At 39.7% G+C, this 19,092-nt stretch overlaps 1 protein-coding gene across 1 annotated transcript in view; it reads right to left on the reverse strand.

Moving 5' to 3' along the window:
* SYNE1 (spectrin repeat containing, nuclear envelope 1) overlaps positions 1 to 19,092 on the reverse strand; it is a 258,380-nt gene that overhangs the window by 82,595 nt on the left and 156,693 nt on the right. Inside the window, 11 exon segments of the mRNA XM_009324159.1 lie at positions 626 to 781; positions 944 to 1,075; positions 1,916 to 2,066; positions 2,855 to 2,867; positions 3,486 to 3,585; positions 4,201 to 4,332; positions 9,310 to 9,501; positions 11,411 to 11,584; positions 15,122 to 15,316; positions 16,606 to 16,767; positions 17,544 to 17,732. Coding sequence (XP_009322434.1) covers positions 626 to 781; positions 944 to 1,075; positions 1,916 to 2,066; positions 2,855 to 2,867; positions 3,486 to 3,585; positions 4,201 to 4,332; positions 9,310 to 9,501; positions 11,411 to 11,584; positions 15,122 to 15,316; positions 16,606 to 16,767; positions 17,544 to 17,732 — 1,596 coding nt within the window.

Genomic DNA, 19,092 nt, shown 5'->3' on the forward strand with positions numbered 1-19,092 from the left:
GGACTGTATCCCGTGGGAGGGACCCCCTGCTGGAGCAGGGGAAGAGTGTGAGGAGTCCTCCCCCTGAGGAGGAAGGAGCTGCAGAGACAATGTGTGATGAACTGACCGCAAGCCCCATTCCTGTCCCCCTGCGCCACTGGAGGGGAGGAGGTAGAGAATTCAGGAGTAAAGTTGAGCCCGGGAAGAAGGGCGAGGTGGGGGGAAGGTGTTTTAAGATATAGTTTTTATTTCTCATTACCCTACTCCGATTTTGATTGGTAATAAAATCAAACTGAATTCCCCAAGTCAAGTCTGTTTTGCCCGTGACGGTAACTGCTGAGTGATCTCCCTGTCCTTATCTCGACCCATAAGACTTTCATTATAATTTCTCTCCCCTGTCCAGCTGAGGAGCAGGGGTGATAGAGTGGCTTTGGTGGGCAGCTGGTGTCCAGCCAGGGTCAACCCACTGCAATTCTCTACACAGTGAATAAAGTTACTTCTAAACAGTAGCAGAATACTGCAATTACATAGAGATTATGACAGCGACATGTCACTTATCTAGGATTCTAATATTTTCTTTCTAAACACTACATAAAATGCACCCTTATGGGCAATTTAAAGAAAGTCGTATTCATGGATTCCTTACCTCTTGCTTGCAGAGGTATGTTTCTGCTTCCTCCTCTGGCAACAGAGCTGTAGCAACAAAGAATTGTTCTTCCACACCATCTAGCCACAAGGAGGTGGCTGTGACACCATCATACAGCTTCTGTTCAAGATGCAGGCTCTCCTTCACCCATCCAGCCTGGGCAAAAGGAACCAGAGAAGTCAAGAGCAGAAGTACAAGATACTCCTTCTAACATCTAATATTTGGGAAAGGGCTGGATTTCCAGGGGGGAGCTAGAGGAGTTTTCATTGTAAATGTGGCTCTGCTGGAAGACAGATGTAAAGACAATTGAAATGTTACCTCAGATGACACATCTTCAAAGGCCTGATTCAATTCAACCAATACTGGTGACACTGAAGATTTATCCTCATCCTGTCCTTCCTCCTTATACAAAGGCATTCCAGATACCAGTCTGTTTGGTCTGCTATAAAGCTGCGGAGAGAGAAGTACTAGTTAAAGTGCTTCTACCACACATATAGGGCCCAAAATTCAGCTATACACATTCTACTGCTGACTGAGGATATCACCAAATAACGCTCATGGCCCTCCCATGACTGTTCTGTCATGAATATCTTGAACAAAAGATTGCTCAACAGGAGGTTCACTAGAAGTGCAGAATAAATACTTGTGGCCAGGATTAGCAATGACTTGTTTTTACCAAAAAAAAAATTAATTACTGTGAAATGAATACAAAATATTTAGAGCTTTGGAAGCTGATTTTAATGTAGTATTATACAAAGAATAGTGGGCCTGGGTCTATTAAAAATAAAATGGAGGATGTACGTTAATATAGATCTTGGACTGTTCCCAATTTAGTTGATTAATCCCTGCTCCTTTCAGTAAAAATTCTGTGGTTGAAATCACTTGCTTCTTTGTCACATACTCACTAAGACCAAGAATTGAATGTAACCAATAAATTCAAACTGAAAATACCAGTTTTTCCTCTAAGTTGTTGCTAGAGTAGTGGTCAATTTCAGAGGGACGATTTGTTACAGAATTAGCCTGGGTTAGATAAGTATATCAAAATTTTGTCTGAGCCCTTTCTTCCTTTCTAGTTTATTCACCTGAATGGTAGTGCAATTCAAATCACTTTGAACAAGAGCAGTGCTAGTGCAATATTTAATAGTTTTTAAAGATGTCACAAAAATAAATTGTTCCATGTTCTTTGCATTAACTACATCACCTTAATGCATCTGCTATGCACATACCATACCTCATGTTGTGATAACTGCTTTCACAGAGAAAATGCAAAGAGAAATTAAAAATAGCTACCAGTTGTTCTTGTTCCAAAGCTTTCTGGAGCAGTCGCTGCTTGGTATTGAATTCCTGGTTCAGGCTTTCCCATTTCATCTTCATCTGTTCTTCAGATGATGGCTTCTCACCTTCCAAGCCTAATTCCTCAGAGAGTGTATCAGGCTTCTCACTGAATGGCAAGATGCATAAAGGTTTAACAAATACAAAAGTTATAACAGCATAAGGTGTTTATTTTCTCTTTCAGCTAGGAAGTTTTACATTTAAATTGCTACTTTTTAAAGCTTTTACTTGTTTTTTTTTCAGATAGTAAGACAAAGGCTGGTTTGTAGCTGCAAGAAGTTCTTGACTGATGGGATAAAATGTACTAAGAAACTGTTCAGACTTGCAAGTACCCACACTAAGTAAGAATTCCCCAAACAGACTGAATATATACTACATTGAAATGTAACCTTTAAACAAGCTTTACTTCAAAGCATGAAATAAAAAAATAATTTAAAAAAAAATTATCTGACTCCTTCCTCACCTCCCCTCTCAAAATGCCATACATACCCTGATATTTTAATGCAGAACAAGCTTATGAGTTTAGCTTTGGTAAACAGTGAACGAAGTTCAGCATTTTCTGTTTGATTTTTTTGTTTGTTTCTATGGTATAACATGTTGTGACAGAAGGAAGCCTCAAAAAAAAGGAGATAAGTACTTTCTGTCATTATAACAAAAACCCACATTGAATTAACACAAATGCTGAGAAAAAGAACTTACTGAGTACAGCTTACATTCATAAGTCTTGCTTCTGCTGCCTCATGAACTACCTTCATGTTCCAGACTTTGGCATGCTGGAGGAGCCACAAAGGTGCTCACTACTAGTGAGATACATCAACAAAGTATTTTAACCGAAGGATTGACTGCTCCTTGATTCTCAAGCTGATAACGTTCACCCTGGTTTCCTCTTCCCAAGACCTGGCCCTTCCTGCTCCCTCAAGGTCCGCATCAGCAGTAGGCAGTTATTTTCTTCTGCCTTTGCTAGGGCAAAAGTCTCTCCCAGCCAGAGTCAAGGCTTTTATAGACATCTACTTTCCCCAAAATGGGCAAGTGTGCAAGAAGACATAGACCAGAGATGAAATTCGAAATACACAAGGCTTCAAAAAGAAAAATATTCACTAACTACAGGAAAAATAAAATTAAGCAATGAGTATTTCATTTGGGAAGATCTGGTTACAATGGCAGACTACAATGTTAGAGATCAGCTATGATTCACACACCAGTGCTGGACCATACAGCTATAGTAATGGATCCACTGCTTGTCTAATAAATCCTACTAGTTTGTAATTTTAGTGCGATGCTTGATAATAAGAATAAAAGGAATTTCTAAATGCTAAAGGTGATCTATTAGCACAAAACAGTTTGTGTAACTATATTATCAGACTCCTGAATTATAAACTAGGACTCCAGTATCCTAGGTGCTATATAAAAATGTTAAAACAAAAATTAGTGGATTATATGCAGAAGAGGGATGTAAACGTAAGGATGACAAAGCACAGAGTCATAGAAATTTACTTCGCAGAAGAACACATGAAAGCACACCTTATACATAGGCCTTCTGGAGCACCTTGCTGTGTTAGGATTTCTTCTCCACGGCATGCTACTGACCGAAGCAGATTCTTCTGCTCTTCTAGCTCTTGTTCCAGCTCCTAGCATAGCAAGTTACAAGAACCAAAACAAACCTCAAACAGATTGTTTCTGCCTTGGAAGGACGTCTACATTGCATAACTGTCATGCAAAGATAGCTGAGCTATTTCTGATATGCCTTGCTTGAGCACCGAAAGCAGTGCAAAATCTCCACCCAGGGACACAGAAATATTGGGTACATAAATGGGATTGTTGAACTAATTGACTAATGCAATGAAGTTTCTTAAACTTAACCTAGTGAGGATGTCTGTGTATCGTGCAACACGATATACCTTGTAATGCATGTATCTTTGCTTCTATAAAGACAATGTTGATTACTATTTTGAACAAATACCGTCATCCCCTTACAGTAACTTTAAGGGTTGATTCAATTTAATTTTACTAATGGACAATGGAAGTATAGAGTGATTAAGTGAGTTGACCGTGGTCAGCCAGGAAGTCTAGTCTGCCTGGCTGTTACAGATATAAAATAGTGAGCTCAGATGCATCGTTACAAGAGCACTGAGTAAGAAACATTGTAAAAATGAAGATTTCAGTGGAAATCTTAACAAGAATGGCTCAGCTACAGTGTTAAGCACAATCTAAAGATGGGAGTAAAACAAATGCAAAACACCAACTTTCTGTTGCTGCAGGGTGCTCTGCTGCTGCTGTGAGCGAGTGGTTCTTGCTTGTGCCAGCCATTCTTGGACACTGGAGCTTTGTGAGGCAACAAAGTCCAGATCACTCTCGTCCTTTTCTTGTAATGATCCCTGCTTTAAGAGAAAGAAATAAAGATTTTACAAACTCTCTTATATTGCTAGAGAGCTGGCAGGTCCAGCTCATCAACTCAAAACCACATGTAGTGCCACCTTCCACCTCTCAAGCTGCTGGCTCACATAAATTCTGAAGTGAGCAATGAGTTTAGATTTCTGACTTCTACTGGTCATTGGTTACTAGCAAGAAAGCATCCATAAAAATAAACATGCACCACTGCACTTAGAATCAGACACCAGAGATCAGAGACCATGGACTGATATGTTTCTGAAGTCTGTTCTGCTTCTAAAAAACAGCATTGGTCTGTAATGGAGGGTGCAGCTCTAACTGGCAACTCAGGGAATCAATGGATTGTTTCTGCCAGGTTTTTAGTCTAAGTAAAGCCAATTTTTTGTCTAACTAAAAACAAGAGAATGCTAGCTGTCATTCTGGTCAAAATTTATTTATCAATAAGTACATAACTCTACCTGTGGTTGTCAGAAACACAGTCAGTTAACAGCAGATTATATGATATGAACAGTAAAGACAGTAAGAGACCAAACCATAGAATGTTATAATAGAACAGCAAAAGCAACAGTCCTTTCACTTCAATAATTCTATCAGTGTGTTTTTCCAACATGAGTGATTAAGCAGGCCTTCTGTGTAAGCAAAGCAGAAAAGAGCAAATGCCTTAATAGTTCCAAAAACTGCTTTATCAACTTCTTGACTTCTGAAATCCATGTTGGCTGTAAATTTAAATTATCTTAGCGGCCAACGTATTCAAATGCAGGGACTTTAACACACCAGGCATAATGTTAAAGACAGACTTGTTGCAGGTCTGGCTACTTAGATCTCCACACCTCCCTGGATTTATTTAATGTTACTTGCATACACATGATGACTGTAGAGTTTGCGCTTTTTTTTATTCTTAAGCTTCAAGAGCTAAAGCTGGGGCTTAATTCCTCTCCCATTTATTTATATACCTCATTTTTGTAGGATTCATATTTTGCCCATGATCCAGCTCTTATTCTAAATGGAGTAAGAGCACCAAATTGTTCAGACTTTACAGCAGGCTCTCCAAAACAAAAACACGTTCCACCTTCCAGAGAGCCTTTCTCGCGAATCAGGCAGGGACCAGCAGAGCTGAAGGAGGCTGAGGAAACCCCTCTTGCCTCATCTGGTGCTTCTTACGCTAACAACTGGGATGGACCTCTGCCACCAGTGTCCCTGGCATCAGGCACTGAAACAGCAGAGTTTTGCTAAGTGGTAGAAGTTAGGTGTAAGATTTCAATTTTGGCGGATGATGAGTATACTGGAGTTGAAAGGATTGATTAGTGTTAGAGGATATAAACTGTAAGAGCAGCAAAACAAGCAAGCAGGTATCTAGAGCTGGAAAGAACCATTAGTCCTTGCTCTATGAAATAGCTTTGTTTCACTAAGGATTCAGTTTGCAGGTAAACTGTGATACTTTACTTTGTAGGAACAAGTTTCTAGAAAAGCTGATGTGGTTGGAGTGTGAACAATATCTTTATAGGATATCAGATTAGGCAAAGAAAATATTATGTGAGTGATAAAGAGGGTCTAGAATTTTAATTTTTCTAGTAAAAATGAGAAAAAAGACAATCTTTCTGTAAATTATAAAAAAACTTGCTTCATGTTATATGCTTTAGGGACAATAGCTGTTCAACTTGTAAATTCCTTTAGAGAACAGTATCTAGGTGTGGCGGTGTGCTCCCCACCCCCCTGCCATATAAGCAATGACCACCACTGGGGGTCATGATGGCTGCATCCAGCTTATGCTGGAGTTTGGGGATGGATGGCAACACAGTAGCCAAGGGCTGTCTGGAGCAGTGACCCACACATCTTGCTGGTATGAAATATGACTATAAGTCAATCATCTTACTCGATAAATAGCAGACAGCCCAGGGCCCGTTGAGCTCTCCTGTACAGCAGTGGGCTGCACGGTGGGATCTCCCCTTGAGTAGGGATGCCTCTCAAGGTTACTCCTCGAGGTTGAGAGATTTCTTGCCGCAACAGATCCTTGTTAAGTGACTAATAGCATGCTAAACTTTGAAATCTTAGCTAAGTGATATAAAGGATTGATCGCGCGTATATAATCCTTTAGACATAAACTGTTGACCAAGTCTGGGACTAGGATTGGATCCAACCGCACCCAGACTCCTCTCTGAGAAGGAGTTTAGAAAGCAAGGGGGTCCTTTCTGAACCTCATGACTCAACGGGAGGGTCTTCCTGACAGATTTGCCTGACCCTGTCCTATATGCAGTAAATAATCACATGTACACCTTGCCATCGAATCTTGTTAAAACACTGTTGCGTTTACTATTGACTTCGTTAACTCACTGCTTTACATCAATAAACGATATTTTTGGTTCTCTCTTATGAGTGAAGTGTACTCTCACTCCATCCGCAACACTAGTTCTTCATTGCATTTGGGCAGTCTGATTTCAGTTAGATTTTGAGCCTCCTCTTCTCTGGGAAGAGGGTTGAGAAGCTACAATTTTGGAGTTGTACTACAACAAATAAATAGTAGTCCCACAGGTCCTGCAATAGCAAAGAGTGTAAAAGGGATTGTGGCATTTGTGGATGCAATGAGGTTTTGCAAATATGCTATTGTGCGTACTTTTTAGATCAAAGTTATTTGTGAACCAGATTTTCTCATTCTCAAATCACAGAATATAAGTTTGAAAAACACACTTGCATTTTCATTTTAATTCTGTCTGAAGGAACTGTATTACATTTCCTTTAAATAGCCAGGGAAATAAATGCTTGAAGCTGTCATTCCTGTGGACATTCCACTGCAGCACAGAAATAATTGGAAAATCCCTGAAGAAAATGGTCATAAAACTGATTTCTCAAAGGAGTTCAGAATTGTACAAACTTGTATCAGGAATATTTGTCTTGTGGAACTGAAGTTGTCCCTCCACACACTTTGTAATAAAAAGTAAAGAAACACTATCTGTTTTTTTTTTTAACTGCAGAATCCATTGTACTTCTTTGTTTTATAAGGATTCTATTTATTTTTATTGCTCCTAAGTCACAGAAGTTAGTAGATAACAGTAATAAAGCGATGTTTTGTGTATCTTTCAAAGTTCTTGAAAAGCGCTACATTTGGAATCAATGTAGTCTGGAACTCTCCTGATCCAGCATCTTTCTGACTAGTTTCACTGCTTTATCTTATGAATGAAGGAGTTGGTCTCCAAATCACTTTTTCCTTATCATTAGTGACATTAATTAATTAAAATTAGAAGGAAAACTGAAATTGCTGCAAGGAAGTCACAGAATCTCACACCGGCTCCTAAAAAGCCTTGTGTCACAAGAATAACAGATATGCTGAAATACCGCTTTATGGAAAATAGATCTCAGTCTTTACAACGCTCTTGGTCCTGCAGTGCAACTTGGGAGGATCCTTCCCTGTCTGGGGGCAGGCTGGTCTTTGCCTCTGGGCAATTACAGGGTTACCAGTACATCTAGAGACATGTGTAAGTCCGAGTTTCTTACCTGCATGAGCAATGGTGCTGTCAGCATGTAATGTTTCTCAGGGTTAATAATGGCAGAAGATAGTGCATTTTTGGGCATCTGATGCTCTGGGCCTCAGTCCAAAAGAAATACTCATTTGAAAAAAATTGCTCAATGAAAATTTGAAGATGTTATATGGCCTATACCTATTTTCTTCCGCAATCCATAAATGAAGTCCAAAAAAAGTTTGCAATATAAAGAAACAAGTCCTGCATGCATGTAGCATCTTAAATAATTCATATTCTACATCTGGAAATTATTTTGTTGTTATTTTTTATATTAGAAAAGCATCCAAAACTCTGTTTTAAAAGTTTAAGTAAACTAAATCACACCGTTGTATTTTGAAATGCAGCATGCATATTTTAAAACGAAGCAACAAAATCTGTAATGCCTTTTCACTTCACAAGTAATGTATCAGAATATAGTATTGATAACACTTTTCATTTGCCTAATCATGAGGTTTAACATGCAAGAGTAACATGAAAGTTACTTCATCTTAGAGGCAATAGGAATAAATCACTGGGTTTTTCCTTCCTTTTTTTTGGTTTTTGTTTGTTTGGGTTTTTTTGTGAAGCTATGTTAAGTTTTATAGTTACCCAGTTGCTTTGGACTAAAAATAGTTCTTAGCACGTCAAGAGACTTTTCAAGCTAACCTCTCAGTAGACTTTAATCTGCATTACAAGCTAGAAATCTTTGAAGCTTATCATGTTTAATTTGCACAGCAAAGCCCAGAAAAGAAGTAAAAGAAAAGGTGGGGGAGGGAGTCACAGCAGGGCAAGCAAATTCAAACCCAGTCAGTCACATTACACGGTTGGATTTCTTGTCTGGATTCAGTTCTCCACATGCTAGTTTAACCTAAAGAATGACCAAAACCAACTGTTAAATAAAATGAACTAGTGGCAATAAGCAGACCAATGGTGCTAGGAACAGAAACCTAGGACAAGACTGAGGTTAAATGGACCTTTGTTTATATAATATTTTGTTTGGTGTAATGATGCCACTAAGTATTAGCCATATTTTAAAATTTTTCATTATCTTGATGTTATCTGTTCATTGCGTTGTGCACGCTGTATGGAGGAAAGCATGTATTTACGACTGTTCTTTTGTTGGGGGAGGGATCCTGCCCCAGAGCACATGCAATCTAAAGGGACTGGGAACAGGAACAGAGTATATCCAGACTAAGCTAATGATCTGTCTACTTTATTACTGTCCTTTCAGTGAAGACAGTGAGGTTAGGATAGTTTCACCATGAAGTGGTGCTGTTAACTGGAAAATGATAAGCTAAAGCTTGCTAGGCAGTTCTTTATTTTGGAGTGTAATTCCATTTACTAACTAAAGATGAATAGCTCAAACTAAATCAGTAAAATATTTTTACTCCTTTTCCCAGTTGCATAAAACTGCTATGAAATCCCCCAACCTCCTGCCCACCGTGAAGCCAGTTGGAAAGAGCCACTTACCCGAATGTTGATCTGTTTGTCGTGGAGCACTCTCTGCAGCTCCAGAAGGCTGCCCTTCAGCGTCCTGAGCTTCACAGCCAGCTGCTCTGCCTCATCCTTGGTGTGAGCCTTCCCCTCCATTAGCAAGTTCTCGTTGTGCACAGACAACTCTGACAAGGCTACCACCTTCTGCTCTATTTCAATCAGCATGTTCTGCAGCAGCAAAAACAAAGAACCAAATTCATACATTTTCCAGCATCTGTCATGCTTTCTGGCAAGACGACCTGTGGCCTACCTCACCCGTCGCCAAGCTAAGGGCAAGTCAGATTATCATTGCTTTGCCTTCCAGTCCCTTTCAGAGTCCTTAGGAATATGCTTGCAAATGTTTGCATTTGCCATTTCTGTTTGCAACCTTTTTCAAAATAGGAAATTAAAAAGTTATTATTTGAAACAAAGGATTTGTAGAGGAGATGCTCTTTATTTGCACATTAAAGGTAAGGGTGGCTAAGATGCTAGACTGATATCCATAATGACAAGAAACAGAGCACGCAGCTAGAGTTACTTCTTTCCTCTTCTTTCATGTACATTTAGTGAAATGCTTCCTACCTTCTCCTATGTGTTGCTCTGGCTGCATTGATAAGCTTGTCTTCTCACTATTTACTCTTTCTGATTGGTGCGTGATGGACTTAAGGATTTCTGTATAATCCTCTTTAGTCTAAAGAGAGACTTAAAGTGACAAATCTCTGGCATGTTTATTCTCAAAAGCTACTTCCCTGACATTCCATTAACCATTCATGTATTAGAGACGTAGGGCATATTTTGATCTTCCAAACTCAAAGCTCATACAATTCTTGCTCAGAAACCTAGCCTGACATCTAATGTTTTTGTTTCCATAGCAACCATCAAGTAGAAACTTACAAATACTGCTCCTGAAGGAATGTGTGCAGGATAAGATGGGCAGAGTCTCTAAGAAGTGGAAAAAATACAGGACTTTATATAAAGTTACTGTATTAAGATTTTAGGAACCAGCAAAGGAACAGCAGTATTAACTTTTTCACAAAGTTAACTGTTCTTTTTAATTTTGATTTCCTACAGATTATATTAAAAAAAAAAATTACTGCTTTGTTTAAGTTCACAGGGTTTATCTATATATAACAAGCAGCTCCCAAGGACGGGTGATGAAAGAACACTTGAGACTGAGCAGACTGAAAATTCCAATAATGAAGCGGTATCGATGAAAATTTAACTAGATGTTTAATTCATTGGACTTACATGAAACTTAACTCCCATTTATCCTAAAATAGTTGAGATCCTCATTCTTTAATATGAAAAGGGATCTTTTGTCCATCTGTCTCGTCTGTGTTGTAATTTTAATTATAATGATCATACAGTTCTAAACTCTCATTTAAAATTGGAAAACTCCCACTAATTTGAGAACCTGGATGTTATGACTGATCCAAGCCTTGTTAATGAAAGTATATGCAATTAATCCTATTGCAGCAAAATGTTTTTCCTCGGTTGTTTTGATATTCTGGGTTGATTAATATTAAATTAATTAAAATAGTAATTACTGATGATTATACTTTACTTTTGAATGGGGGTAGGGATTACTCCTGAAGAAAACCCAACACTGTCCCAGTCACCACTGCTAGTGGGAGTGTGTTCTTCAGCTGGAAAAGGAGGAGTAGGAAAGTATACTGCAGGTGTTTTCAAGTGAGCTGTTCAACAACTCTAGCTTGAGTGGAGCAAAAACAGCAAGTGAAGTGAATACAAGGCCTTTAAAGCAAAATAAAACGTCCTCTGAAAGTTGTAAAGCTTCAAATGTTCTTGCAGTCAGTATATCTTGTTTTCCTACTGCTATGTTCACATGCACTTTCTAAAGCACTGTTTGAGATCTTTAATAAGAAATGAAGAACAGGCTATATTTTATTTCACAAATCACTGATGAAGCTAACTGAGCATATATGAGGTGCTAAGGAGATCAGAAACTTCTTCCCCACTAATATGCTGGCTCATGCCACTCAATAATGGTCTTAACATTAATGCTCCATATTTGCCTCTTCATCCAGATAAAGCTATGTCCATCCTGTTCATCTAAACATTACAGGACTGATAATTTTACCTGACAGTCTACCAGCTGTGCTTCCATGTCCATAGGTTCCTCGGCAGTAACCAGAGCGGTGTCCAGTGTTGCTCGGGTATTGAGTAGCCAGTGGTCAAGCTCATCAGCTTCACAACGGTACCTTTGAAGAGCCTGCTCTTGCCGCTGTTCTTCCAGCTGCTCATTCAGTTTTTCCTAGAGGTACAGATTATATTTTACTTTTAAAAAAAATATACCACAACAGTCACTTTTTAAAATTTTTCCCTCTCTGTCCCTCACAACTTCTATATGGTATTTTTAAGCCATAATAAGCCCTTTCTTTCGTAAGTTGGAAACCTTTACAAAAAGTTATTGCTTTCAACTGATGAGCATGCTTTTCTGGTGACTGAAATTCTGTTTCAGTTCAGTCACTGTATTTCTACTTCCTTCAGTAGATCTCTGCTATTACAGCCTTCTAAAGGTGAGCTCTCTTCTGCCTCCTCTTGCTGCTCTCCTTTGGGTTTCCCCCATATTGATTCAGTTTGCTCAACTAGCACAGCACTGTTTGCTTAGGGACAAAGATGCATGGGGACACAGAGCTGGGAGCGGGCTGCAGGGGAAGGAGAGCAGCTTTGCCTTTTTAGGCAGAAGCAGGCTGTTAGATAGCCTTATTGTCTCTCAAGAAAGGCAAGAGAGGGGTACTTCAAGGACCCAACAGGGTACTGGTGGGCCTTTGGTGTAGCCACCGTGGGTAAAGAGAAGACTGAAGAGCTGTCTACCTTGTCTGGCCTCTCGGAGGATGCCTGTGCCGTAGGGTGTAGAAGGACATTAAGCTCCAGTGGCTGCTGCAGCAACAGCATCTCAGCAACACAGACTCTCTGGCTCCATCCGTCAGCTGGTCCATCCATTGGACAGACAGGGAATAATCGGCAAGATTCGCTCACCCTTTAATAGTGCCATATGAATTTGAAAACTGACTGAACAGCTGGGCCCAGAGGGTGGTCATCAGTGGCACAAAGTCTAGTGAGCGGCCAGTAACGAGCCTCAGCAAGTTTACCGATGGCACAAAATGGGAGGAGTGGCTGATACACCAAAGGGTTGTGCTGCCATCCAGATGGACAGGCTGAAAAAATGGGCTGACAGAACCTCATGAAGTTGAACAAAGGGAAGCGCAAAGTCCTGCACCTGGAGAGGAACAATCCCAGGCGCCTGTGTATGCTGAAGGCTGACCAGCTGGAAAGCAGCTTGGCAGAAAAGGATCTGGGAGTCCTGGTGGACACCAAGTTGAACATGAACCAGCAATGGGCCCTTGTGGTAAAGAAGGCTAATGGTATCCTGGGCTACATTAGGAGGAAAGTTGCCAGCAGGTTGAGGGAGGTGATCCTTCCCCTCTAGTTAACACTGGTGAGTCCACACCTGGAGCACTGTGTCCAGTTCTGGGCTCCCCAGTACAAGAGAGATACAAAGCTCTGGAGAGAGTAGAGGGGATTTCGGGAATAAGAAACAGATAGAATGGGATGGTCAGAGGATACTTAGATGTATCAGATAATATGGAACCTAAGCATGCTGCAAATGGTATGGAACAAGGGGAGAAGATTGTACTGAATCTGGCTGAGATGGAGTTAACTTCATCACAGCCTGCATGGTGCTACACTTTGCAACTGCGGCTAAAACTGTGTTGGTAACACAGTAATGTTTTGGCTATTGCTGAACAGTGCTTGCACAGCATTAAGGCTTTCTTTCCAACTGCCCCTCACAAAGGCCAGTAGGCTGGGGGTGGGCAAAAGGTTGGGAGAGGGCATAGCGAGGACAGCTAACCTGAACTGACCAAAGAGATATTCCATACCATATGAGATAATGATCAGCAGTAAAAGCTCAGGGAAGGGGGGTGGGTGGCATTTGTGGTTATGGCGTTTGCCTTCCCAAGCAACTGCTACACATGCTGAGACCCTGCTTTCCAGGAAAGTGGCTAAACATCTGCCTGCTGATGGGGAAATAGTGAATAAGTTCCTTATTTTCCTTTGCTTGCATGCACAGCTTTTCCTTACCCTATTAAGCTGTCATTACCTCAATCCATGAGTCTTTTTGCCTGCCTTCTATTTTTTCCCCATCCCGTGGGAGAGGGGAGTGAGGGTGGGTGTTTGCCTGCTGGCCAGGGTTGACATACCACACTTCTGTAAGGAAATTCACACCTGTATGTGCAGGGCAAATCCCTCACACAGGGGAGTGTTTGCACAGCTTTTCTGAATGCTTAATTTTATTGGCAAAATTAATAATTGTATGTTAGAATAATTTAAAGAATAATTATAGTTGTTAAGTGTTTCAAATAATCCAGAGCCAAACAGTTCTCAAGCTCTAGATATTTAAATTAGGTCCACAGAAAGAACAATACTACCAATCCACACCCTCAACAGCAAAATGTTTTCATTACCTGTTCTATCTGTATTTCTACATTTACATTCCTGCAGTGCTCTGGAAGATTTTATCTGTGAAATCAGAGCTATAAAGTGCATAGGTTAAATTACTGAATATTGTCTGCATACCATACGTATTTCTTAGTCAGGATTATTGGGGGATACTTATGCTATTGTATCAAAGTAACTGTCAGAATCCTAACCATAGTTAAGAGTAGTATATTTGACGCATGCTTTGTCTTGAAATTATTAGTTAGCATCTCCTCCTAAATACTATCAAGAAGTTTGTAAGATCCTATATGGGGTGCAAGCTATAAATAGTAAGATCCCTATTCTACTTCCAGCTCCTTATTCTTACATAAAAGCCATTTTTCTTCTGAGAAGTAAAACTTAGCGCAATTTAAAAAAAAAAAACCAACGATATTTTCTAAGGACCTGTTCACTGTCTCAGGTGACTGCACAGAACTAATGCAGCTGATGCACCCTGGGACTCCCCTGTAACCCAGGTAGATCCACAGAGCCAATTCTCACTCAGTCTCTCAGAACTGATTGATGCTGGAAATTATGAAGGCAGCAGTTGCTTTATTTATGAATTCACTGCTGCAGTTCTTAGCAGTAAAGCTGCCTTGCAGTGTTCAAAGTAGCCAAACTGTAGCCAGCTTTAGCATAACTGCATTTTCTCACCTGTATAATATACACAGCAACATTCCTACCTGTAAAGGACTTTTTTTAAAAACACCTTAGTATTAAAGGATTTTTGGTAAAGCTGGTAGACAAAGAAATAAAGGGGTGCGTCTTCCATGATAAAAGTTTGCATGCAAATCGCTGGGAAGATGAGCGTAGACAACAATGCAACGGTTTGGAAGAGGTGTTATTTCTTAAGTTTTCCCCCTTCTCTTGTCTCCCAGTTTGGACAGGTGACTCCTCAAAAGTTTACTGTAGATAATATGACTTTTAACACCTGCACTTCATTACTTCTTCTGTGGAGGACAAGGAATACCAAGGGAACCTATTGAGAAAATGTCAATGTGGATATTAAAAAAAAAACAAAAAAAAACCCCAAAAAACCCACATTAAAAAATATGACTCCTGCAGTGTGTTTCCAAGTTCCTTCTGGTTACTTATCACCTAGCATTAAGATGAGGGACTTGCTAAAAAACAACAATAATTTATTAGTGAAAGGAATTGTGAGAAATGAGCAGAACTGAAAATGACTTTTTTAGTTATCAGCATTCTGTGGTGACTGAGGACTTTGGTGAAAGTACAGGTCTGCCAAAACTGGCTCTCAAAATCTGGAATGTGATCGAAAAGACCCAATCCTAGAGGTTCTTTCTTGTACCTCTAATAGTTGTCGTTTTCCTGATGCCTTCATTCGAATTGTGGCCATTCGTTCTGCCAAGACCGTGAGAGTGGACTGCAATGCCAGCTGATCAGCAGCTTCTGCATCCAGTGGTTCTGAAACCAGCTCCTGGGCTAATGATGTCTGAAGCTCAGTGATTTCTTCTTGTAACATTAAAATCTCATCAATCAAAGCCTATTTAGAAATGAGAGCAGAGAAAGTATTTGCTTCATTTATCAGTGAGAAGAAAGTATCTGAGGAGGTATAGGCTTAATACAAAATTCAAGATGACTGTCCCAAGGGAGCATGAGGAACACGAAGTAGTGCAATAGTGCTGGTTTGGTAGAGTCAGAATTCAGAAGGACTGAGTTCTGCTTTTAGATGCTTAAGCTAGGATCATGCGTCTGATAACTGAAATATGGATTTAATTACTTATCTTGAATTTCAAACATATCACAAAAAGGAATTCTTTTGGAAATATTAACATACAGATTTATTCTTCCAACAAATTTTCTGGAGGGTATTCTAGTACATACAGTGAAGACAATGAACAAGTAAGTGAATGTGTGTTTGTGAGAGAGAAATAGGGGCATGAGTTAGCTTTCAGTGTGAAACTTACTAACTGGACAAAGAACATCCAGCAATATATGTAAACATCCACAGATTAACTCCATGACATAAAAGAAATTCCTACTATCATTCTTATCCTATAGATCAGTTTCCAAGATACCTACAAAAGGATGTTGCATTACCAATACCTTAAGGCAGATACTTTACTTTCATGTCGGATAATATATACACATTGCATGCACAGGACATCACACAGTGCTACAAAAGCCAAATGTTATCCTTTTCAGGTCATGGAGTTCCTACTGAAATGAGAACCAGCCCCGCCAGATAGTTTCAAGCTGTCAGGTAGAAGGCTTAGACGATTACAACTTGGACATATGTCAGATTGGTTACTTGATAAAGTATTCTTTTATTATTCAGAGCATCATTTCTCAAGACTTCCTCTGGGAGGGAATTTTTTTATGTGCTTTAGTTTGTTTGTTTTGTTTAATGAGGCAAAGACCGTATTTAGATCAATTTACACTGCATCAGTATTGGTTATGATCTTAGTAAATTTGGGAACATTATAAATAGTCCGATATATGCTAGTAGCACTGATGCTGAAGAACAGTATATGTAGGTGTCACTGAACACAGTCTTTGATAAAAGATTTTGCTGAAAATTTCGATTGGACAAACTTTTATGATCTATTCTACTTTTTTAAAAGGCTCCTTATTAAAAGAATCCCCATTACACCAGCTTTAGAACAGCCGGAAATCCAGAAAGGCAAGACATACAGTTAACAGAGAAGGTTCATACAACTAATACATGTTTTTGAGGCATCCAGCCATGAAGAACGCTGCTATCTAAAAAAGGGAACTAGAGATACACAGTAAGGCATGCTTTCCCTCTATTTCTCACATATAATTTTTTACCTGATGTTCAGCCATCTGGCTCTCCGGGCTTTTGGCTGGTTCCAGACTCTCATTTAGTTTGATCTCAATGGTCTCCATTTTTGTGGATATAGACTGGAGTGTGTCCTGATATTTCTGTTGACGCTCAAGAGCTTCATAGAGGGTGCGCTGCTTTTCACTGATCTGAAGAGGAATGGAAGGTATAAATTCTGACCTCTGATACAGGATTTTCTTTTTCTTCTGCTTCATACATCCCTAGGCTTACGAGACTAAAACCAAAAACTTGCAATAAGTTTTCAAAAGTATAAGTTATAAAGCAAAATATCCATATTAAAAATATTTACCTATTTAAACATCATCAGTCAAATCCTAGGTTCTGTGACTGAGAAACACGGACTTTAATAAGCAGGGAAAACCTAGGCACATTCTCATGCCCTATTTTAGATTTTATGCACTCAAACATGTGAATGTGCACAATTTGCTAGACCCATAGTTCTTAATACCCCATAATAGCTACTGTGTCTCTTCAAAGAATTAAAATTTATAGCATGTGATCAGAACTTTGACCATTTTCATACATCACTGAATGATTATGCTGCACTACTATGCAGAAACGTGTTGACTCAGTATTTGGAGAAACTGGATTCTTGGGCCTTTTTTGCCAACTCATCCAGCATGAGTGGATTTCCCTGTTATGTTATAGAATATAGTCTGACAATAGCCAATATTTCTGAAGGCAACTGTCAGCCTTAATGACTTATTTTTTCTTAGTGGCAGTCCATCCTGCACAGGCTTTCAAACAAAGAACAAAGCCAGTGTAATATAATATCACAACTAACAATTCTTGTTACCACCTGAAAACCAAGAACTGCAGAGAAGAATATTAGCTGAGCCAGTTCTTTGCATTTTATTCCTCACAAGCTAGCTGATTATTTTGAACCCTCCAGATGAAGACTTACTACGTTTTTCAGTGTTTCCCAAGAACGCTGCAAATCATCCAGTTTGGCACTAGCAGCTGATTCTAAGCCTGGTTCGTAAAACTCCTGGGTGGCTGAAGTGCTGGGTTGAATTTTAGCAGCTTCTGTCTGCAACTGTTCAGCAGATAAGGCCAACTGTTCAGCAGATAAGGCTTGGTAATAAGCAATGTCCTACAAGCACAAAGCACATTATTGCACTTTCAAAATGCAAGACACTGCATAAGAATATCCCCCCACATACTGCCCCATTGCATATGTCCATTAAAATAAAATCCACAATGCCAAAACTACCAGGAAACCTCTGAGCAACACAGAAAATAAATATTTAACAGTAGCACACTGAGCATGGTTTGGAGCTTCACTATGGTGAAGATTGTCGATGCATTTTTTCATGTTCATATTAGCTAGGAGGCGCAGGAGGCAACTGTGGACAGACATGGAAATACTGGGAGGGGAGTGCTACAAGTGGGAGTGTTGTTCTAGCATGATCACAACTACACATGGGGAAACCCCATCACAACAGACAGTGCGTTATGGTACTGTAGATGGCAAAGAATATCACACTAATGAACACTAGCACAGAGAAGGCAACAGAAGAACCAAAAAGGGATATGCTGAAGGACTAATCAATGATGTAAGAAAGAGTATGAAGCACTAGCTTATAGTAAGCCTTCAAACAAACAGGTATTCTCAACTAACTTATAAAAGATAGTGGGAAAAGGGACCGAAAGTGCTAAGGAAAATGGGCAAATGTTCAAATTCCATTCAGGGTGGAATTGTTTCTCACTAGAACTTCTACACTTATCGTATGGGAATTTCTTCAGCATTGCAGATAACAAAAAGATCTACAGAAAATGTAAAATTAAGGTAACATGCACAGTATCTGTATTTAAGTCAGGAAAGCAGACTTCATGGCAAGGATTATTTAAAACTGAAACCATATATGACAGTTACCACCACATCTATTTGGAAGGTGAAAAATGCCGTAACCTTCCTTCTTCTCACTTAGTAGCCCCACTTAGTGAACTATGCTCCAGACCATGTGACACAGCAGCTGTTGTCCAGTTTCCTCAATCATTTTGAATTTGTAAGTGTCTCCGGTGAAAACTTTAAGACACAGTTTTGCTGCCAGTGAAATCAGTAAAAGATATTCCACTGATTTCTGTTACGTTGGACCAAACCTCCTTTCAGGCAGCTCTCAGAGCTATCACAATATTTGCATTAAAAGTTGCTCAAAATCTACTGAAAAGCGTACTTGGAAAACCCTCCTCCAATGATTGCAAATTTCTCAAATCATAGAATCATAGAATAGTTTGGGTTGGAATGGACCTCTAAAGGTCATCTAGTCCAACCCCCCTGCCGTGGGCAGGGACATCTTCAACTAGGTCAGGTTGCTCAGAGCCCCGTCCAGCCTGACCTTGAATGTTTCCAGGCATGGGGCATCCACCACCTCTCTGGGCAACCTGTGCCAGTGTTTCACCACCCTCAGCACAAAAAAGTTCTTCCTTCTATCTAGTCTAAATCTACCCCC

Source organism: Pygoscelis adeliae, unplaced genomic scaffold (genome assembly GCF_000699105.1).
Source record: "Pygoscelis adeliae isolate BGI_AS28 unplaced genomic scaffold, ASM69910v1 Scaffold105, whole genome shotgun sequence".
Lineage (NCBI taxonomy): Eukaryota > Metazoa > Chordata > Aves > Sphenisciformes > Spheniscidae > Pygoscelis > Pygoscelis adeliae.